Below are 23,417 nucleotides of genomic sequence, written 5' to 3'. Positions count from 1 at the left end.
GGCCTCAATCACACTCTCTACTCTCTAACAAACACAGGTCTTGTTTCCTCTTCACTGATTATAGCTGTCTATAAACTTTGATTTTGGTCTCATTACTCTAAATGACTTAATTCCAGATGTTTTCAGGTTTGTCTTAGGTATATTGATTTAAGTGGGCTTTAGTGGCTTACCCTGACTGTGAAACCCATTTCCTCATGTACCTCCTTTAGTTCATCATCAAACAGCAGAGAAGCTGGTTTGTCAGCTTGTCGATTTTCCTTTGCAGCCTGAACAAATGCAGCGGTGGCTGAAATCTTTGTTGGTCCAACTGACTGCAGTTTGGTAACCACAGAACCTTTAAATTTCTGCCTCATCAGAATTTGAATCCTGTTGATTGGCATTCTCAAGTTTTTACAAAGCATTTTATATCCTTTTCTTGATTAATTTAAGTTCAACTAGCTTTTCTTGCAGGCCCTTTGACAGCTCTTTTTCTTTCCACGTGGATCAGTGTCTAGCAAAGTCAGTGCAGCCCTGGATTTCACGTACAGGGGTCTCATAAGAGCCAATAAACTCATTAACCATTTTTACACAGACACTTATTACAAGTAAATCAGTCATAGGTGTGGTAAAAAATAAATAGCCCTATAAACCTGAGTGTATTTTATCAGGCCAAACATTTAAGGGCATGCACACTTTGATGAGGGCCATTTGGGTGGTTTCAGTTATCATTATGGTTTATAAAGGGCAAACACATGTATAAATGGTCTCACATGACCTGTCTGCCAGGGTATAAAAAATTATGAGAACTATATGTCTCAAATACTGACACAAAGACACAGTAATAATACTTCCTTCCCCTGTCATAATGTGATTGCTGATCAGAGCAAATTTATAGTCAGCTGAGTAGCAGCCAATTTAGTAAACTGAACTGAGCTCAATTAACATGAAAAAACACTACCTTTTCACACAAGATTTTGAAACAATTTACCTTTTTTTAATCAAAACCAAATGAAAACAGGTGTTCACACAATCTGATCATGATATCAAAATCCACCAACTATGCAAAAATATATTTAAAAAAAAACTCAACTAAAACCAATAGGAACAAAAAGACCTTCTACGATATAGGGATAGGGTTGCCGGATTAGAAGAACCAAGTTTAGCCTTGGATCAACATTAGTCTCACTTGAGGAAAAAAATCTAAATGGTTTTGTTAAAACCTTGATGACATTAGTAACATGTTGTGGTCAAGATGCCGAGGTTTAACAGTGACCACATCACTTCAATTAAATAACTTAAGCTGTGGTGATTCATTTACCACTGGACTCAGCAAAGTCAAACCAAACATCCTGAGAAATAGAACTGACATGGTGAAATCCTCAAAAGATCTAAATCAGGTATATAATATGATCAATAAAAAAAAAATTGAGGGTCTTCTTATCCCAAAACAAACAAAAATCCTCTACACGCTTTAGAGGTTGTGTTAGGGGCTGTCGTCATGGTAGCACCATCCCCTCCCTCAGGGTTAGAAACCTCCTAGCTGTTACGAACACACTAGGAACTGGTTGGGGTTAGCCCACCCTGAGAGGCGGCGCTACAAGGACCACACCGTCTCCTCTGACAAACAGCATGGGGATGTTCCTCTTGGTTGACTATGGGACAAAAAACAGAAACACATCTTATATGAAAAAAAAATTACATTTCCTGTAAACTTTGCAAAACAATTTTTTAATTGTGGAAAATTTAATAATAATGTTTTATTTATTGTGAATTATAAAGATTTAAAGACCCCCTTGGTCGCACTGGACGCGGAACCGAAGCGCAGCGCCCTGGAGCGGAGGCAGTTTCAGATAGGCGCACATGTTAACCGGTCTGCCTGGTCGCACATCTCGCGCTGTGGAGCGCAGTGCGCGCGCCTGCAGCGCTTCAGATCGGTTCATTTCTATTTTTCACGCGAGCCGCGAGTCTGTCAAGCTGGATAGACCAGATCGTACCAGACAGGAAGTCGGGCACAGAAAAGGCGAGAGAATCCGGTCAATTTTCAAAATAAAATAAATAAAATGATGATTAATTAAGTTGTTGCTTGTCCGTCTATCCTAAATATTTGTCAGTTGCGTCTGCACACGAGACACACACACACAATAACATGTGTGTGTGGAAAACCGAGTGAATACGAGTATGGGCGACTGCAGTCGATGTCTGACCGGCGCGGAGAGAGGAGGAGAATACGCTCCCAGTGCGACCACCCAAGCGCCCGAGAAGCCGCGCACAGTGCGCGCGCTCAACTTCCGCGTGCAGTGCGACCAAGGGGTTACAGTCTATGGACGTTACGTAGCAACAACGGCCATCACTTTTTCTTATGTTTATGCAAATGTAATCATCTTCGTTTTTAAAATCTATTTTATTGTATTAATTGTAAGCTGTCTATGGAACCCTTTCAGGAGTTGTCACAAATGAAGAAAAAATGTAACAAGCAAACACTTCTCTCTGCAAAATCTTTCTGCATAGGAAAAAGATTTTTTATATGTTTGCTTTCGTAGTCCTCGCATGGAGAGGAACTGCATATGCCGTCATGCACACAAGTGGCAGCCTTATTTAATGTTGCTGGTTAGATGTTTCTCTGATGGTTTATCACCAGTAACCATGCATCACATGTGAGAAATGTTTCAGGAGAGGAAAACAAGCCCACATTGTACCTTGTAGAGTTCTTCATACGTCTCCTCATCGATCTCCACTGTCGTCACAGTCTCCTCCACATCACCCAGGATCATGTTAAGGTGCTGATCGTAGGCCTGGAACAACCACAAGTGTGAAATAGGAATACACAATAAAAGGGTTAGAAAGAGAGGAAACTAGATTTACATACCAGAGGCAACTAAACAGGTTTTTAATTTTTTTTTAAATCTCTGGATGCCACGCTGACTCAATCCTGATCTACAACACAACACGCAGAAGCCTACTACACAATCACACAATATAGATGTTTCAGAGGTTTTCGGGCAGCGCAAGGCGACACCCTGTGTGTGTGTAGCTTACATGTAGTCGGCCACGCAGCTCTCTGTCATTCCTCATCTTGACGTAGATCCGCTCATCAAGACTGAGTCTGATTAGGTCAAGTGGCTCCTCCACTGTGTTGGTGGTTGGTTGCTACAGCAGATGTAAAAGAAAAACATTTGTTACACCAACAACAGATATACACCTAGCAACATGTTCTCACGGTTGAGGTAAGGATGTAGGATTTATTCCCTGTCAAGGTTATAATTTGATTTAATCCAGGCATGTAGAAATATATCTGATTGTTTTGAAATAACATTTGCAATTATTTGAGAATATCCAACATGACAAAAAAGCAAAATCACTGCAGAGAAATAACCATCAACTATCGCTTTAATTTTGAGACCTTTGAAATTGAGTCCATGGGACAAGTTGACTAAAAAATCAACAGCCAAAATAGACACCAAGAATTTTAAATAATTTTTGTCAACATGACAAAGACAAAACCCATTCAGGCTTTCTTTGTGTAAAAGATGCACTTTGAAAAGAGCGTAACAAACAATGACTCCATGTATTGTGTTTCAGAGAGATCTGCAGCTAGCCCTGACGGCCCTGACCTGTCCCATGTCATACTGAAGCTACACTTTATGATGCTGTGTGGTTCACTGTAGCCCTCAGGTCTACAGAAGAAAAGAAGCTTCCCCCAGAGCTTGAGTCTACTGTGCAGCTGCCAACGTGCATTGCAAAAACACAGAGACGGATGAAAGTCCTAGCAAGTAGTCTGATAAGAAACCAATTCATTAAAAACAAGTGAAACGTGTAGTTTTGGTGCAGATCTCCACTGCCGGGGACAGCTCGTGGCAACTTTGATTTTGTGTTGTGGAGCCTTTGTTCTGTCACTGGTTATGTTAATCACAGTACAGCTGATATTTACACCAAAGCTCACCAGACTATTTAAAGACACATTACTGGAGATGTAACAGTGGAGGGCTCAGTTCTGTTGTTTCCGATTCGGTAACTTACTGAACCCACTGTCTACAGTTACATTTATGTCCCGTTGACGTATATTGGCTTCAAATGACGGACTCACATCGTTTAGCAATTAAACTAACTGTACAGTGTAAACAATGATAACTTTGCGCTTACTCATAGTGAACAATCTTTAAAACTTTAATTGAATTTAACCTCACGCCAGTCAACAAACACGTTTCTTCACGTTAACCATAGCATCACTAGCTAAGTTAGCTTGTTCGTCTCTCGGCCTCTTCGGGCTGTTACCAGAGCAACAACAACTCAGATTAACAGCACAATCATGCTCACACACGTGCAGCAGCTAAACTGTGTGCCGTCAACATTTCTAGTTTATTATTTACGTGCCGGACTGTTAAACCAACTTAACAGAACTGGTCGCAGCTGCACTGACCTGCTCCACTTCGTCCGCCATGATGCTTGAAACTGCGTCATGTAGTGTGAGCTGTGCGGGTGTTGCCAGGTCCGCAGAAAACCAGGCAAAAGCAGGCGCCAGAGGCTGCAATCTTGCCCCGTATTCCCAGCTGGATGTCTAGTATGATTAACTTGTGCGCTATTGAACAATATCCGAAGAAATTACTAATATAGGCACGGTGTCAAACGTGTTATTATTCTACACAATGATCCATTTAAAGCCTTCTTTGAGACGCAGCTGCAATTTAAACAAAAAGAATGAACACACAAAACAGAAAACAAACCAATCAAATAAATTATATGACATTTATATTTCCCAGTTATTTTTACAATTATCTTGTGGCCAACAGCCACCCATTCCACTCGAACTTAACAGTTTCTTTATTTACATCTTGCTTAGGACTACTTTTTGATTTGTGTTGTGTGTCAATTAGGTGTTTTCTGTAATCAATTAGATCTACAACATTCATGATTATTACCACCTAATACCAACAATGCAATTAAACCAGATATGAATCAGAAAAATACTTTAACAAAAAAGTGTAAATTTGCTATACCAAATTATAATTTTGAGTTGTAGGCTACAGATGGTCACTGGATAATTAGCGTTTAAGAATAAATCAACAACATTAACAACATCAACAAAAATATAAAATACACAAAATGAGCGCCTCTTTGAGGAAAAGTAAAGGGCTATCAAATATGGGTATATGGAATGCAAACCTGGCAACCCCACTAGTGTAGATAAGTAGTACCACTATTCTCCTCCTCTTCCTCCTGTCTGATCCTTTTCTAGACGTTTCTCCACACGGCGCGGGACAAGGTCTTATAATTCAGTGGTAAGTTAAGAAATGTGGATGAAGTCTATTTTGGGATCACCCAGTTAAGAAAGTTTAAGTCCGATATAGAGTCTAGAATGGATTTAACCTTAGAGGAGGGAACAGGACCAGGTCCACCTCTCCTCCACATAGTAGGCTATTGCTTCTCTGACGCTGTCTTGTTTCTCACAGTTCGACTGACTAGTTTGGACCAACATATTTTGCTCTATTTTTGAATAGTGGGAGGCTTTTATACACCATGTTCTTTCCAAAAATACAAAGGTAATCTTGCATAGTACAAAATGAATACAGGCCAGTGTAAAAGCTGGATCCAGTCCATCATCACATTTCACTACAACATTCATTCTTAGTCCCGGGTTTGTTTACCCGTTAGTGTCTGGGCCAGAGAGACAGTTAGTAAGTGGGGAAAAGGTCGTCTGGGAGAGATGGTGGGAGGCCAACAAAGTAGTGTAGAGGCAGCTACATTCAAATCAGTAGCCTATTTAGGCTGCATCTATCTATCTATCTATCTATCTATCTATCTATCTATCTATCTATCTATCTATCTATCTATCTATCTATCTATCTATCTATTACAAATATAAACTTGTTATGGGGTTACATTTATGTCATTAATAGGCTGTACATGCAGAGGGTGACCTACAAATATTCCTTGACTTGCACACGTGTTTTGCTATCCACAAATACACATTCCCTATTTGTAATTTGTATGTGGATATTTACAAATAGATGTGTATTTGTTAATATATCATTTTCCATTCGTATATAAAAAACAACAACAAACAAACAGGTTTTCACAGATAAGTCTTAAAGCAATACTTAAAGGTTATAGTTACAACTTTTTCATCAAAAGGATACATTTTTCAAAAAAAATGCATCCACAGAATGTCTAGAGGGGTGCAAAATAAAAGTATTCATTTTACTGAATTTTTTTTAATAGTATATAAATATTATTACATTTTGACGGGTCCAAAATATATAAATATTTACATCCGGTTTACGTTGGCAACGTCGGCATAGAATTATCTCTGTGGCAACAGCATTATAACGTTGATGTCACGTGAGGCGGAGCTCAGGGGGGGGGGCAGATCCTCTGTGGATCCTTTGTGGAGGAATGTCATTGTGCTAATGCTAAAGGTGCGTTCACACCGGACCTTTTATTTTTGTCGCTGTCGCTTGTGTCGCTCCAAAAAAATTGCTCTGTCACTCAGCGGCCAGAGAGTCGGGATTTCTCATCTCGAGCGACAGAGCGAAAAATCGGTCGCTGTCACTCGGAGCCCCAGCGATTTTTCGCCTGAACGATTAAATGCTCAGTCGCTTGTTTGCCTTGACTTAATATGTAAACTTGTCGCCAGCGATGAAAATAAAAAGTCCGGTGTGAACACACCTTAACTAACGGTCAGCTGGTACTGTAACATTTGCGGTGCAGGCGTGATGCTGCAGGTTTGTCGGGTTCGTCTGCAGGTGAGTTAGTGCGATGAATATGTGTTATTGGTGTTCCACAAATGCAGAATCACACTTCACAAACAAGTTTTCAGTTTTACAAATAGAAAATGATAAATTTACAAATACACATCTATTTGTAAAAACCAACACAGGCTACAAGTTACAAATAGGAAATTTGTATTTGCAAAACACACGTGCAAAACAACAAATATAGATCACCCTCATTACAGGTATTATGGGACAAATTTAACCCCATACATTTTAATATGATTAACAATTTGGACGTCTAGTTCTTGTTCTTTATGATTAGTTTTGTGTCTGCATGTTGATTTCTGTGTATGCTTTTAAATCCTCATCCATTAAATTAAATCTATAATTATAACATTTACAATTTACATGTCTTATATTCAGTCACAGTTTTTATTTTTTGTTAAATATGTGTTTTATTTATTATGTGTTTGTGTGTGTTCTGTGTGCGCCTCCACTCCCAGTCCAGCCCATTGTTCCATATTGGGTGTGTTTGCAGGCAGAGGAGGCAGAGCAGAGCAGTGGAGTTGCCCATTCCACCCTCAGCTGCAGTGTGGCTCTGTGGTGGAAGAGATCCCTGCTACAACTACACACAACAGCTGACACAGCTCACAGTTAACAACAGCTAAACAATCAGAAGCACTCAGAGTGTAGTAAACTTTACTCTTGTTTTTATACTGTTAGAGGTAGTAGATGGTGCAGTAATACTATGACCGTAACAAAAATATATCTGTCCATCTTCTCCTCTCTTCTTTCTCTCTTCCTGCTCCATCATCACATCCTGAAGCTTCACTGTAAGAGACACTGGCCACCAGATGCCGCCAACAGCAGGAAGATGGAGCTTGATGTTGCCATACAGTGGAATTTTTTAAATATATAGGAGTATAGTCACCCAGTATATATACATACACATGGAGACACAAAAGAAAAAATAAATAAAGGATTTGTTATTAACTGTAATAAACATTACAATTAGGTGACTACATGTGTAGTCACTGACCTTAGTCTTATCATTTTACCAACAGATGTATCCACAATTGTTTTTTTAATCATTAAAGATAATAAACACAGTTTTCAATTTTGTTTTGCAGCCGTTGTGTTTCATGGCCATATTTGGCCTCCTCTGTGTTATAATTCAAGTTTCCATTGTTAGGAGAGGGATTTTGTGAAAAGCCCACTGCAAACACTTGGCCTTGGTTTGTCCTCATGGATCAAGTATTGGGACAGAGGCACTGAGCCTCCTGTCCCGATAAGCTCTGTGGCGACACACCAGGGCCAGAGGAGGAGGAGGGACAGAGAGGATGAGCAATTACTGCTCATCAAGGAAGTTATGAGGTTGCAGGGAGACATATATACATACTACAAAACAAAACATTTAATGGGTTGTTAAAAAACTAAAAGACATAACTGAAAGTATTAACTTAATGAATATATCAACAGTGAGTTCCTGGTGGTGCTTGCAGTCCATCCTGGACCTGGATGGGCTGCTATACCAAAAGATCCTTGTCTCCTCTGCTAGTGTGACATAGGGGTGGTCTCCAGAGTATTAGTCTCTCCACTGTTCACAGCATCGTCTGCTGCCATGTCACTAGGATCTTTTTCTAAAAACAACTCCATAACCGTATTTTAATAGATCTTATCAAAATATTTAACTGGCAAGTTCTGTAATAAAGGTGTCCGTTTTAAAAGTTTCAACAAGTGCAACATGTATTGAGAATCAGCACAGCCTTGTCTAACTATATGTTACTCATTAGTAAGCAATCCGGTGGTTTTGGCTAACTTCCTGTCAGCCGATGGAGTTAGCAGTCCCCACCCTCATCCCTACGTCACCACATTCACGCGCATCCCTTGGCTGCACACACAGAGAGGACCGCCCCTTTATGCCGTTCTCTCTCCTCATTGGATAAAGGTTGTAGGATACAAGGAAAGTTTTCTCCCCGGCTTACAGCAGAGCAGAGTGACTGACAGACCCGTGTTTCAGACCAAACACTCTATATAAGTGATTGCTGTCGGAAGATATAACTATTTAAGACTTATATTAACACAAATATTCCGCTTACTTCTGCTTTAAGGGCCTATGTGCAGTTTAATAGAGTTTAAGAGACCAGAAACAACAAAAACAGATATTGGCTGGAAAAATACTGCTAACATTAGCTGCACATGTTTTGATTATGGTAGACATGTTTTAAAGTTTCTGCAGGGAAAAATATGTTGTTGTGTTATGTTCATTACATTGAGCAGTGTGTATGGGCATTTTAATAATTTATTTAGCAAAGAATTGTCCTTTAATTCCTGCCTGTGCATTTCTCTTATTATGATTATGCAAAATGGCAGTTTCTGTCACAAGCTGCGTTTACATGGGTCCAAAAATCCTATTTACAATCAGATTAAGAGGTCAATCAGATTCAAAATATCTCATGTAAACACCTTACCGGATCCGATTCACCCAGATCTGATTAAATTTTGGATTGGATTGAAAGAGGTAGTCTACGCCGATTGATAATCAGCTTTATGCCGCATGTAAACGGCTGAATAGAGTGGATTTGGTGGTTGATAAGAGTGGATTATTCATTCTGCCCATGTGCGGCCTAGTACGTAGGAGTCACGTATTGACGTTCGCGTGAAATAGGAAACAGGAAATAGGAAAGTCAAAGCAGTGTTGCCAAATTGGCGACTTTCTCGCTAAATCTGGTTCCTTTTTTTGTCAAAAGCGACTAGGAACAGTGATCCCAGTGTTGTTAAAGACATTTCTGGTTTGGAGACTCCGATGTGAAAGCATGTATCACTGCTGTCTACAACGAGCAATGATATATAGGTAACTTGTATAAGATGAAAGAAAAATTCATTGATGTTCATTTCAAACCACCATGCTGGTACAGCTGGTCAAACAAGATCTGACAGGGGTGGGGATGGTTGTAACACCTTTTACCTTTGTTGTTTTATTAATGGGATAGTTCACCCAAAATTCAAATTTCACTCATTATCTACTCACCCTCATGTCGACTAAGGGCTGGGAGAATTTTCAGAGTCCTCCGTGCCTTCTCTGAGTTACGGGGGGGGGGGGGGGGGGGGGGGGGGGGGGTCCGCGCAGCAGTATTTGTCCATATAATGGTTGTGAATGGTGCTCACTTTTCTTCGTAACAAAAAGACACACCAAAAAACATCAAAATACCTCCATACTGCTCGTCTGTAATGTCCCTCTTGTATTGAAGCCCCGACATGAGAAATTGTTCCACCGGTCAGTGCAAATCACACAGGAAGAGCAGTGAACTGAGACACTGTGAGCTTCCGCTATATACAAGCTAAAAATATAGACTTATTTAATTTTTTAGGCACAGTGAGGTACAGAGTGAGGCACAGGATCAGGACCTCTCAGGTGACAATAACGGTACTACTGCTGCCCTATTACTACATAAATACCCCACGGACAGAGGGCATTTCCCGGAAAATGTTAATCCCAAAACTAAAAGATACATCATGGCGAAAGGATAATGCAGACCTCCAGGTCCTTTCCCACGAGATCCAAACCAGGGCAACCGGTGCTTCTCAACATCTTACAGCAGCAGAACCAAATCAGGGCTGGAGGTGCCATGGACGTGGCTGACTGTGCTACTCACCAAAATTGGATGAGGCTTACTGTGAATCCTGTTGGCTTTTCGCTGATCGGTCTGTACTAATGGGCAGGCCTGCTTGGAAGACCAACAACTGGCGCAATTTATCCACAAGAATTCATTCTCATGAAACGTCCTCCGTACACACCGCTGCATGTGTCATCTATGATTAGTGGCGTTTGCATGGGACAATTGACAAGGAGATGGAGGAGCAGATGATCAAAGAAGCATCCCATTGGAGACAGGTACTGGACCATCTCATTAATGTCACATTAACGCTTGCCACCAACAACATGGCTTTCAGGGGACATTGGGAAATGGTAGGGCAGATAAACAGTGGAAATTTTCTCTCTCTTGTCGAATTGATCGCAAAATACGACCCGGTCTTAAAAGATCTAACCAGTCGCCCTGCTCACGCAGTTAAGTACCTGAGCCCTGCTTTGCAAAATGAGCTAATCGGCCTCCTTGCTCAGCGCATCCAAAAAGACATTCTGGATGAGATAAAAGCAGCGCCGTTTTTTTCTGTTATTATAGACACAACCCAGGATATTGCCAAAATAGATGAGCTGAGTCATTCCTTGGATTCTGTCAGATTCTTCAGCCAGTGAAATACAAAGCCAAATACATAATTACAGCCATAGAGGAAAAAGGGCTGGATTTGTCAAAGTGCAGAGGGCAGGGGTATGATGGTGCCGCTAATATGAGTAGGATATACACAGGGGTGCAAGCCAGAATTGCAGCGAAAGAGCCTATGGCAAAATATATACACTGTACTGCTGTTCATAACGCTAACCTCGTCATTAATGATTCAGTAAAAAACATAAAGAGGTGCGTAACTTTTATGACACTGTAGAGCGCATATATGTGTTCTTTGAGCACAGCATGATGCGAAGCCTGCGAAGCTAGTTCAGGCAGACGACTCAAGCCGCGCCCATCCTGATCAGCTGATCAGTCACATGCTCTCCTCGCCCAGATAGGGCGGGCTATTTAAATCTCCCAGCTCACCTGCTCGCTCCTGGCTATGCTTCTGCTGCTGCGCCGCTGCTCTGCTTTCGCCGCTGCTGCTTCTGCTGCCCTGCTGCCCATGAGGTTTTGCAAACCCACCACCTCCCCAGCATCCACCTGTGGGCTCTGTCTCTTGATCCCTTGTGGGGGGTCAGCTTCATTCCCTGTAAATGTCTGGCAAGGCAGATCATTCAGGGAACGAATATGAGTCAGAGCCTGACGCCAAACCTGCTGCAACCATGCTCAAGAATATGCTATCCATGCTGTGCTTCAGCTTGCTATGCTTATGCTCAATAAATGATTTCTTCTCATTCCAGAGTTGTCTGATTGAAATAAAGAGATGGGCAATACTCTCAGAGGACTCCCAAACCAATCCAAAAGTGACAGTAAAAAGACTGTGCCCTACCCGATGGTCATCGCGTAATGACGCAGTGGCAGCTTTGCGGTACCGTAACAAGCAAGAAAAAAGGCGAGGTGGACGACGCTATTTCATTGAAAAGTTCAGCTTCATATTCCTGGTTGTCTTTCAAAACAAGATCCTGGAACGCACAAACGCCGTCTCCAAACTTCTCCAAGCCGAAAACGCGGACCTGGCTACAGCTGTTGGTTTACTGGACAGCGCCATCACAGACCTGCAGGCCTTTCGAGACCAGTTTGAGGAAGCCAAACAGACCGCACAGGCCCTTAAGGAGAAACGGGTAGTGAGCAAAACCTTTGAGGAAACGCGACAGCGGAGGGTGAAAGGGCTTTTTGATGAACTTTGTCGTGATGAACGTTTAGCAGATGCAGTGTCCCGTTTTCGCGTGACTGTGTTCAATGCGTCTCTTGACACAGTGATCGCTCAACTGACACAGAGATTCGCTAGTTTGCGAGCAACGGCGGACACGTTTAAAGCCGTGCAGCCCCAAACACTCAACACTGTAACAGATGATGAACTGTTTGAAGAAGCAAACAAGCTGAGCAACATGTACAAAGACGACTTAACACCTGCATTCCCCGTCCAACTCGTGTGCTTTCGATCATGTTTAACAACAACAATTTCAAATGTGCGAACAATTGCACAGCTTGCAAAACTGTTGATTGTTGACCACAGCTGCATTGCATCCAGCTTTGGGGTGGTCTGCACAGTTTTACTACTTTTTTTTGACTCTGCCAGTGACTGTGGTATCAGCTGAGCGCTCATTTTCAAAACTGAAGTTCATAAAGTCCTACTTGAGAAACACGATGGGACAGGCCCACTTAAAACGCCCGTGCCCGCAAGCTGGACCTGAAGGACTTTATCGATGATTTTGCAGAGAGGAAAGCCCGGAGAGTGCCTCTGTAATGTGCTGCTGCTGTCCATGGTCACTCAAAGGCCAATAGAAATAAAGCACAGAGCAGAAAAACTGTCTACTTAAAGGGACAACGAGGAGTTTTGGAAAAGCGAAGCGTTTTCACACTACATTTATGAGCCTCCGCGCGCACCGTACATTTCTTTGACCGGGCGCAAGACGGACTCATGTTTTCATTCATCAATAATTAAAGTCAGAGGTTCAAAGAGGTTCACATACCACCGTAGTTCCGACCATAAACGGCGATGCGGCTGCGTTATTCTCATGATTCGCAACGAAGGAAACGCTGGTCGGCTCGACCAGCACTTCCGCCACCACTAATAATAACAAAATAACGATAGAGACAGAACGATATATTTATCGAAAATGGGCCCATTAACAAGTGTGGGTAGCGGAGATTCATCCACATTAACGTGAGACTTTTTTATAACCGAATAGAAACTCCTCGTTGTCCCTTTAATAGAACAGACTATAGGTACAACAAAGTAGTTCTTAAATACTAAAGAATGTAGAGAACAAAAATAAGCATATTGAATATAAGATCAGTTTGTGTTGTTTATCATTTGATATTTGTATTGTGATTTGTATTTGAACTGAAATGTAATGTTTGAAATGAACTGTTTGAGACTTGAATTCAAATAGACCTGTTGTTAAAAAAAAGGTCTACATTTTCTGAAATGTTGCACTTGTGTCTCTTGGAGCCTGGTTATCGAGTAGGCTATGTTAATGTTGCCTGCTCTGTTTTACTGTATGCAATTTACATGCACCTGTTAAACAAAGCCATTTCCTGACATGTTGCACTTTTATCTTGTAGTTATTAAAGCAGAAGTAAGCGATCCGGTCGTTTTGGCTAATGCTGCGTTCCAGGCAGGCTTTTGAAACCGTAAGTTACAGCTTCAAGTCACGACTTACGGCTTTGTAGCGTTCCAGGCAACCCGTAACTCGCGTTTTTCCGGCCTGTTGCCTGTGAAAGTCACTATAACGGCCATTCGTAACTTCCGACCCGTGAACTCGTACCAGATCGAACTGGTACGACTTCACACACAAAAACACGAGTTAAGGGTTGCCTTGAACGCACCATAACTTCTTGTCAGCCGATGGAGTTAGCAGCCCCCGCCCTCGTCATGGATCTATTTGTCCTCGTCCCTACGTCACCACATTCACGGCGTTCCTTGGCTGCACACACAGCCCTTCATGCTGTTCTCTCTCCTCATTGGATAAAACTTGTAGGATACAAAAAATGTTTTCTCCTCGGCTCAGAGCAGAGCAGAGTGACTGACAGACCCGTGTTTCAGACCAAACACTCTATGTAAGTGATTGCCGTAGGAAGATATAACTATTTAAGACTTATATTAACACAAAAATTCCGCTTACTTCTGCTTTAAGTAGCTATGTTAATGTTGCCTGCTCTGTCTTATTTATGCAAATTACATGCACCTGTCAAACAAAGCCATTTCCTGAAATGTTGCACTTTTATCTTGTAGTTATTAGCTATGTCTATGTTATCTGTGATTTTATTGTACATAATTTACATGCCCAGTTTAAAAGAAGAGAGATGTTAAGAACTTGTGACTGCTTACAAAATGAAATAAGGATCTGTTGAAATGACGATCCGACACCAAAACTTGTTTCCTCCCCTTTTCAGTACCACAGACAGCGCAGTTCTCGGACACGCTCGCTCTTCTAGGTGCGTTTTCATTACCCCTAGAAATGCGCAAAACCTAAATATCTCAATAAAAAACAGGTAATGGAAACACCATAATTTCGAAAAACCTCTCAAATATCGCTAAAACATTTTTACAAATGAAGGAGATTGGGTCGCATCCACGCTCCACTCGCTCCTGCGCCGAAATGTCCTCTCCAGTCACATAAACCAAACCGGATGTGTGGACACAGCTACCGTATATTGTTGTCAGCAGCACCTCATCAACTCTGGTTTCTCTTATTTGTGGCCACAGCCGACAGGTTCGCTAGTAAATTGTCCATGATGTTGAGTGTCAACTGTCAGCTGAGTTTCAACTTGGATACATTCACGCTCTCTTATGACGTAATCTCACGGCGCACTCCTCCTCTCCCAATAATATACTGTTTTGCCTCGGGTGATTAAATAATCAGACCTAACGTTATTATAGGGCCCGCTAAAATAATTTTGCATTAGGGTCCGTAGCAGACTACTTTTGCCACTGCGCTGACCACAACGATTGTGACTGGTTGAAAGAATTCCAAACGGCCGGAGCGTTTTTTTCTCAGATTGCAGAATCATAGGCGGATCAGCCAGACCCTTCTTCTCTGCAGGTGGGTCTGGCGAGCGAGACAACAGCCCTAATACTTGTTACCACTCGAGGCTTTAGTTGTTGGCGGCTCCAGCGCTTTGCGGTCCTGCCTGCTGCTGCTGCTGAGAGAGACGTGCTAGCCCTCCGCAGCATCAGACACAGCCAATACGGCTAGCAGCCCTGAGCCTCCTACTCTGCTGCACGTAGCTTCACCTGAGCTCTGTCATTGGCTGGAGAGAATACACCGACTCTCTCGCTCTCCACCCAGAAACGTCCCCGTGCACAACAAACCAAAGCAAAAGACCAAAATACAGGCAGGGGGAGGGGGCGCTGCAGACACAGCCACCACCACACAGGATAGACGCCCATAGGTGATGATTAAGACAGATTTCATTTGTATTAGTCTAACGTTTATTTTTGGGCACAAAACTCCAGACCCAACCTTTAATTGGATTTTTTGCTGTAATTCCATAGGCTAGACTCTCTGGCAAGACTTACCTTAAAAACCCTGCTTTTCATCTAAATAGTGTGACGAATATTTTTTTATTTGTCAAGAAACATAGTGTTACCTTAAAAGGTAAAAGTGAATTACATTTATAGTCCAGTAATTTTAGGCCAAAAAAGGGTTCAACGTTAAACAAATTGCAACAGAAGCAAACTCAACTGATTTTGTATCCTCAACATGTCCTGAGTGAGGGAAAAAAAACCCCGAAGAATCCCATTAGGGGAAAGTTTCGAAAAACACCCAAACATATCCCATTTATGCGCATATAAAAAATATTTTTCACGTGAATAGGGTAAAATTTGTAACCTTTAGATATCTCCATGAAAATTACTGAGTTGATTACTTACATTAAGACAAACAAAAAATGTATTACAAGTTTTTTGAAATTATTTGTTAACATGAGCAAATTTGACCGTTTTGACACATGTATGGAGTTGCTGTGGTGGTACCGGCATGAAAATTGGAATGAGTTGACTCCATCGGTCAACCGACAAGTTGACCACTTTAAATTTCAAGATGACTGCAATTTTTCAAGACAGCCACATCCTTAGTAGAGCAGGTATGACATGCTCCGACTCTATTAATGCTCATGAGCCTAAATTGGTTCCATTCCTTAAGTTTTTTAACTGTATGTAATATGTTAACAAGATTGAACAAGACATTTTCACCTGCTCTACTCAATGTTTAGATCAGGTGTTGTATGTATGCAAATTAGCCATATGTAATTGGATTATGCACTGTTGGCTCATGTCATACCTACTCTACTAAGGATGTGGCTGTCTTGAAAAATCAACCAAAACCCGGCCATAGCAGCTTATTTCAGTTTGTGCGAATCAGGGGATTTTACAGTCATCTTGAAATTTAAAGTGGTCAACTTGTCGGTTGACCGATGGAGTCAACTCATTCCAATTTTCATGCCGGTACCACCACAGCAACTTCATATATACATGTGCCGTCAAAACGGTGGAATTTATGCACATTTATGCACATTTATGCAAATTTGCTCGTGTTAACAAAGAATTTCAAAAAACTTGTAATACATTTTTTGTTTGTCTTAATGTAAGTAATCAACTCAGTAATTTTCATGGAGATATCTAAAGGTTACAAATTTTACCCTATTCACGTGAAAAATATTTTTTATATGCGCATAAATGGGATATGTTTGGGTGTTTTTCGAAACTTTCCCCTAATGGGATTCTTCGGGGTTTTTTTTCCCTCACTCAGGACATGCTGAGGATACAAAATCAGTTGAGTTTGCTTCTGTTGCAATTTGTTTAACCTTTTCTCATAAAATGACTGGACTATTACTCCACATTTGAGTCCAGATTAAATGTCCTGTATAGTCAGGTTTTTTATTAAAGAATATTATTACTTGACATTGGGTTGCTTCATGTCATTGACCCTAGAGCAACACCCTTCCAGCTCTGCAGGTCAGCACAAGTTCCTACAGGTATCATTCAGATCATTCAGTGGCGCACTGTTGACAAACAGCATCAAAGAAATGTTCCTTTGATGTTAACTCTAAACTCTGATAAACACTGTGGTGTGCTAACCTCAGTTCTCTCAGCTTTCCAGTGCCAGGCCTGTCTATTTCTGTTTGTTGGCCGAGCACAGTCGGCAGGGAGAGTGTGCGTGTGAAGGCAGCTGCTGGCATGTGACAAGCAATCTGAGGTGTGCACACACACACACACACACACACACACACACACTTGCCAGAAACCTGAGCAGGTTGGTTATTTTAGTCCACAGAAGAACTGGGTGACTTTGTATGAGTGAGACACAGACAGGACTGAGAAGTTTTCTCAGGCCTTGACTTGTCCACACGGAGATGGAGCATCTCCCAAAATAATCTTTTTGTTTTGTTTGTTTTGAAAAAGTTTTCAGTTAACACAGCATCATTTCAAGAAATATCTGCAGATCAACGACTCAAGATGCTGTACATATGCCTGTGTAGAGTGTGTGTGGCGCTGTAACACTTCCACGCATACACACCAAAAACAGAGAAGAAGACAGAAGGCTTTCTTGCTGTATTCAAACTCCAGTCCAAATATCAGCCACAGTGTCCAAGGGACCCGAGAGTAGTCCCCAGTTATTGTTGCTGTTGTGTTACATTGCATTGAACAACAGAAAATTCCCTACAATCTTTTTGATAGCCGATGCAGACAGACAGAAAAGGTCTGGGGTCATATCTGCTTTCTACAATGCACTAAGAGAAAGGAGGGAGGAATCAGCCTAGAACAGCATAATGAGAAGCTCACAGATTCAAATAACAGATGAGGAATGTGACAATGTGAGAGAGACAAAATGCATCCATAAACTCTCTGGAAAATATGTAGAGTAGAGTTTAATCAATTCAACATCCAAATAAAAGGCAGGCATATAGCTGCTCAAAATAATTTAGGGATATGAAATTCTAAATGCCTCCCCAGTAATATATGTTGCGCATGCACACACATGCATACATAATGTTTTGGATTCGTTTCATGTTTTGTCATTTCATTTGGTATTTATTCAAATAAATACCTTTGATGTTGTATTTAAGTGAATATTATATCTCTACATATCTTTTAACATTTACTAACTATTGAAAAGTAATTTTGGTTGTAGATATTAATTAATAATAACTTATTAACTTAATTATTTACTTATTGTAATTATTAATCAAGATTCTAATGCACGGCACACACCATGAGGACAAGTTGTGTACTTGAATAAGATCTCTCTATATATTTGGATTTGTGTGTCCAGAGAGACACCTCAGAGTCTCTAAAAACACTGGGCACCTGTTCCATGGATCCCACTGGGAGAAATTCCACTCCCTGTGTGTGTGTGTGTGTGTGTGTGTGTGTGTGTGTGTGTGTGTGTGTGTGTGTGTGTGTGTGTGTGTGTGTGTGTGTGTTTGTGTGTGTGTTTGTGTGTGTGTGTGCTTATGCGTCCGCAACAAGAATGTTGACGCTTGACTTTCCTGTCTCACGTGGACCCGGTGCAACATTACTTCCTTTATGACCCTTCCCTATTTAAAATCCAGAGTGGAGCCAGAGCGGATTCATCTGAGGATTAGACACATCAACTGCTCACCCACTAACCAACTGACGCTCCATTGGATTTTGTGACAATAAAGGCCAAGGCATGTGGATTTTTGCTACCATTTGGAACCTTTGACTTTGTGAGTAAGGAGTATGTAAGATTGAAAATCAAAAGAAGCCAAATATCTGTTCATCTCAGTTTTTTATGTACTGCTAGAAGACAACCAGATCCTGTTTTGTAGACTCAAAGACTTTGAGCTAACTTCTGAACTTTATAGCTTTTTTTTTCATTTATGAAACTTGGACTTTGTTGCCAATGTTGGGAGAAGTGACTACATACTCTGCAGGATCTTATTAGAAATTATCTCTGAAGCTGAAAACATAGACAAGTAAAAAACCACTGTCATGACGAGCAGTGGTGGGACGACCGCAGTTTCACCTCAGGAGCCTCAGTCTCAGACTTTTAAACGGGCTGTACGGAAGATAAAATGTGCTGCTATGGTGGCAAATTTGGCCAAAAGCTGGCAGGGCTGGGCCAATGACCACTCAGGGAAGCAGGAGGCCATACCGAGTGGCTGGATGCCTGCATCTGTCGAGGAAGACAACAAAAAAGAACATGATCATGTGGTCAAACTGACTGTCACCCCACGTGTAGTTGCTGCAGATACCTCCGACAACAGTGGCAGTAAAATCAGGACCTGCTCCATCACAAAGACAGTACAGCCGAAACGCAGCGAGTGCAGCAGCAATGATGTGGTTAACGCCATTCGAGGCAAGATGGAGTCGGGTCCTGAAGAGAGCAAGCCGTTCTTGGACAACATGTCACCGACACGGCGGCGTCAGATGAGAGCATTGCAGAGTGCAGGAGGAGATACCATCAAAGACAGAAAGCTGATGCTCCAAGAGAAGAAACAGTTGTCAAGGAGTGGCAGTGTGGAGGCAGAGGACAGCAGTCTGGAAGACGATTCGGGGCTCAGCGACAGTGAACCCAAAACTGAACAGGGTGACATCCAGTCCAAAAGTGGAGTCAACAGACCCAAGGTAGAGTGGTAATCAAAAAGAGCAGAATCAGAGGAAAAAACAAGTTCAATAAATAATGAACAAGTTTTAAGTATGAACTTGAAAGTTTGGTTGAAAGGTATCTGGTGTTACCAAAAAAAATCTCTGAGAACGATGTTGCTGTGACCAAACAAACCACAACAAAATGGAGAGGTTATTGGATCCATACACATAAAGTCATGATACACCAGATAAATGTCCCACCCTCAATTAGGTTTTGGAAGGTCTTTAGGAAAGTCTTGACTTTACATAGAACAAATTCCAGAGAGATCTAATGACTGAGAGGGGGAGGGTCTCTCCTTCTGCTTTCCTCTTCTTAGAAGAGAGGGTGAGAAAAGACATTAAACAAGGGCAGACAGGAGATATTGATGACACAAGGAGAATGATGAGAGGAGGAGGAGGAGATGAAACAATTAGATAGACAGGGTAAGATGGCAGGAAACTTTTTTTTAAATTAGTTTCACAAAAATAGACAGGAAATCTTTCCCTGACTCCTTACGGTTGTAAAATGGATCAAATTGCACTAGCTATAGGAACTTTACTGAAACGTAGAGGGTTGTTACTGTACATCATTCTGCCACCAAAACAGCATACACGCCTCGCCAATGTCGGCCTCAGAATGGTAAGTCAGCCTCTTATTTGTAACGTCTGACAAGCATCAGCCAGCATTTTTAACATGCTGATCCAAAGAGAGGGTATTATCGAATGTAAGAGCTTGATTTTTGATTGTCAAACTATGAGAATTCGCAGTTGTCAAGCAAAAATAATGCTTGACAACTGCGATTTTTCATAGTTTGACACACGCCACATCACGACAGCTGTACTTTCACATAGACCAGATAGATAGATAGATAGATAGATAGATAGATAGATAGATAGATAGATAGATAGATAGATAGATAGATAGATAGATAGATAGATAGATAGATAGATAGATAGATAGATAGATACTTTATTGTCCCCCTGGGGGGAAATTTGGCTTGGGCACAATGCCGCCAGACCCATCAACCACATACAAAAATACACATAAAAACAAAGAAACGCCATAGAGAGCGCACAATAAGATTTACAAAGAACACAATGGATCGTAAAAAATCCTAAAAAAAACAACAACAAAAAAACATATACCGTTTTTACCCTTTTCATGTCACGCACCCCCTAGCAGCAGCTTGCATACCACAGTTTGGGAATCCCTGATCTATGGTATGAAAAACCACACTGAGGTCCAGTAAGAGGAACACAGATATGGAGTCGCCCTTGAAAATGAGATCTCGATCTCAACGGGTCTTTCTTTACCTGGTTAAATAAAGGCTAAAACTAAATAAAAAAAAGTCCACTGTCTGAGTGGAGTGATAGGCCCTGACTGCAGACTGGAACAGTTCAAAAAGATTGTTCCAAGATAGGTGAGGCAAGAGCTCATGACACACAACCGTTTACAGTATAGAGAAAAAAGGGAAGGCATGAGACCCTGGACTTTTCTTTCCTCGTACCTTTCTGCATCTTTAAAACACCACATTGTGAGTTTGTAACACCGTTTTATATAAAATGTGCACAATCCGATTGATTTTAACCTCTTTATGTTGTATCATGTCTCCCCAGATTAAGATTGCCACTATGGGCGACATCAAAAGCCGCTGGCAGCAGTGGTCCAATCAGCACGTTGAGGGCCAGAAGCTTAACCCCTTCAGTGAGGAGTTTGACCATGATTATGCCATGGCTCAGCGCCTCCGCAAGGGTGACTCTGGTTACGGTCGACCCAAAGATGGTTCCAAGACAGCTGAGAGGGGAGACCGTGCCCACAAACACATTCACAGGGAGATGGAAGAGATGGTATGGATTATTAAAGACATGGGTTTCAAGGACAAGGAGGGAAGGACTATCATTTCCTTTGGCCGCCTCTTTGACCGTTACGTCAAGATTTCAGATAAGGTGGTGGGCATCCTGCTGCGCTGCCGCAAACACAAGATGGTGGACTTTGAAGGGGAGATGCTGTGGAAAGGACAGGATGATGATGTAATCATTACAGTAAAAGAAGAAGAGGAAAATGGTGACACCTAAAAAACATAAGCAGAACCACTTGAAATGCTAAACACAATGCTTACAAGGCCTGCACAATATAAGGACATTTTGCAATATGCAATGACTGTTGTGACAATGATATGAGTTGCACTTAATAAACAAATATTGTAATAGGCCTATAGGTATGCATTTACAGTTTTGCTGGGTGAAGAACACAAAGGTCAGTATTAGTCATCTCCATCCTACTGTCTTATTAGCCTCCATTACAAAAAACTAGATCAAAATGACTATAAGTAGCAGAGCATCATTCAGTACTGACAGGGAAATTAGAGGTGTAGCATTGTTGCTGTACACCAGTGCAGCAAGGCAAGCAATGGTTGTAAAAAAGAAAGAAAGAAAGAAAAAAACAGAAAAAAAAAATTCTCTCCTACATCTGATTTAAACAGTCATCTCATAAGGGATCTGATAAGTGCTGCCCTCTGTTGGCCAGACTTTGCTACTGTCTTGGAAAGCTAGCTTGACGACCAGTCCCTGCTACTCATCACTTCTGTCATTTATGTAGGCGCGTGACCGTGTCTCATTAGCAAGGACTGGGGCAAGTCAAGCGGAGGGGAGAACAGTTTAGTTTGGAGGTATGCACATGCACATTATAGACAGTTGTGGGATTTGTGACAGGTAACTTCCTATGGCTATAACCATAGCTGATATAAATCTTGATCGGTGAGTCTACCTGCCCATTTCTCTGTTTTGTGCCATTTTAATTGTCCTTTATCTGTTCTGTCTATTACAAATATTCATGTAAATGTAGATGCCCTCTCCTGCTGCATAACAAATCTACCTATGGGTATAAATAAAGTGAATCTGAACCTGATAGCTACAGATGCATATGCTTGGTCAAGAGATGTATGAAATGGTCCATTTTCCCCAGGCCAGACACATGCAAAATTGGGTGATTCTTCAGTTAGGGGAGTTTTTCTGTCTCCAGGGTGACTTAAAAAAAAAAAAAAAAAAAAAAAACTCTCACAAAGACAGACACAGGAGAATGACAGACACTAGAGGGAGGGGGGAAACACCAGAGAACATTGGGAAACTGAGGCACAAAACCAAAACCCCAACAATCTGTGTCTGTGAGAAAGAAAAAAGTGCAGGCACTCAGGTGGGTTTGAAAAAGTTAAAAACCCTTTATTGTAATGGGTACAATACGCGTGACGGCTTGTGCCTTCCTCGGGGTGTCTGAAGACAAGAGACACATCCAAGCAATTATAGTAAAATCAAGTTAAGCTGTGAATCCATAGCTCTGTGCAGTGCTCCTCCAGGCCTGCAGGAGGCCCCGGCAGGAGCAGTCTAGAAGCACTATCAGGGTCCTGAAGAAATTTTACTTCTGAAATAATCAGAGCCAATAGACAGACTATTGACCATTAACAAGATAAAAATATAACAATCTAACATAAACCATGGATTCCAAAATGGAGACCATACAAGAAGTAGTCCAACTCGATGCAGACAAAACCCCCCAAAATAATCCAACTGAATATAAAGACATAGAATGTGTGAGTAATAATATAAGCATAATATTGAAAACCATATGAAGATGTCTAATCATTACACAACAACAAATATATTTATCACAAAAAGGATAAGAGGTCAAAGTCTTCATTGAGGCCAGGAAAACTGGTGGCCTTCAGGGCACAAATCCAGTAGGCCTCTCTCTGTTTGAGGCGTTTGACTTTGTCCCCACCCCTTGCATCAACACTAATAATCTCAATACCTGACACTCGTAGAGATGAATCGTCTGTGTAGTCAGCAGTAAGCGAGGCGGTGTGTTTCACTGCTTCCTTTCTCCCGACTGTGACCAACGAG

At 41.5% G+C, this 23,417-nt stretch overlaps 2 protein-coding genes across 2 annotated transcripts; one reads left to right on the top strand and one right to left on the bottom strand.

The window, feature by feature from the left end:
* Positions 1-957: 957 nt before the first annotated feature.
* Positions 958-4,437, bottom strand: lsm3 (LSM3 homolog, U6 small nuclear RNA and mRNA degradation associated). Its single transcript, XM_083972231.1, has 4 exons — positions 4,397-4,437; positions 3,016-3,126; positions 2,676-2,771; positions 958-1,631 (listed from the first exon to the last, which is right to left on the bottom strand). Exons 1-4 carry the CDS (start codon positions 4,415-4,417, stop codon positions 1,551-1,553), a joined length of 309 nt encoding a protein of 102 aa, XP_083828357.1. The 5' UTR covers positions 4,418-4,437; the 3' UTR covers positions 958-1,550.
* A 14,055-nt stretch (positions 4,438-18,492) lies between these two features.
* On the top strand, positions 18,493-21,827 carry abraa (actin binding Rho activating protein a). Its single transcript, XM_083972048.1, has 2 exons — positions 18,493-19,520; positions 21,138-21,827. Exons 1-2 carry the CDS (start codon positions 18,885-18,887, stop codon positions 21,594-21,596), a joined length of 1,095 nt encoding a protein of 364 aa, XP_083828174.1. The 5' UTR covers positions 18,493-18,884; the 3' UTR covers positions 21,597-21,827.
* Positions 21,828-23,417: the final 1,590 nt, after the last annotated feature.

This window comes from Trachurus trachurus (assembly GCF_905171665.1).
Source record: "Trachurus trachurus genome assembly, chromosome: 5".
NCBI lineage: Eukaryota > Metazoa > Chordata > Actinopteri > Carangiformes > Carangidae > Trachurus > Trachurus trachurus.
Note: the sequence above shows the minus strand (reverse complement) of the source record. Positions and strands in the feature narration are given on the sequence as shown.

Bases quoted from the DNA above. Each gene is read 5' to 3' on its own strand.
- lsm3 (XM_083972231.1), bottom strand. From the start codon at position 4,417: ATGGCGGACGAAGTGGAGCAG. The intron at 3,127-4,396 runs GTCAGTGCAGCT...CATCTGCTGTAG, and splicing joins TGGCGGACGAAGTGGAGCAG to CAACCAACCACCAACACAGT. The intron at 2,772-3,015 runs GTAAGCTACACA...TGGTTGTTCCAG, and splicing joins AGCTGCGTGGCCGACTACAT to GCCTACGATCAGCACCTTAA.
- abraa (XM_083972048.1), top strand. From the start codon at position 18,885: ATGACGAGCAGTGGTGGGACGACCGCAGTTTCACCTCAGGAGCCTCAG. The intron at 19,521-21,137 runs GTAGAGTGGTAA...ATGTCTCCCCAG, and splicing joins GTGGAGTCAACAGACCCAAG to ATTAAGATTGCCACTATGGG.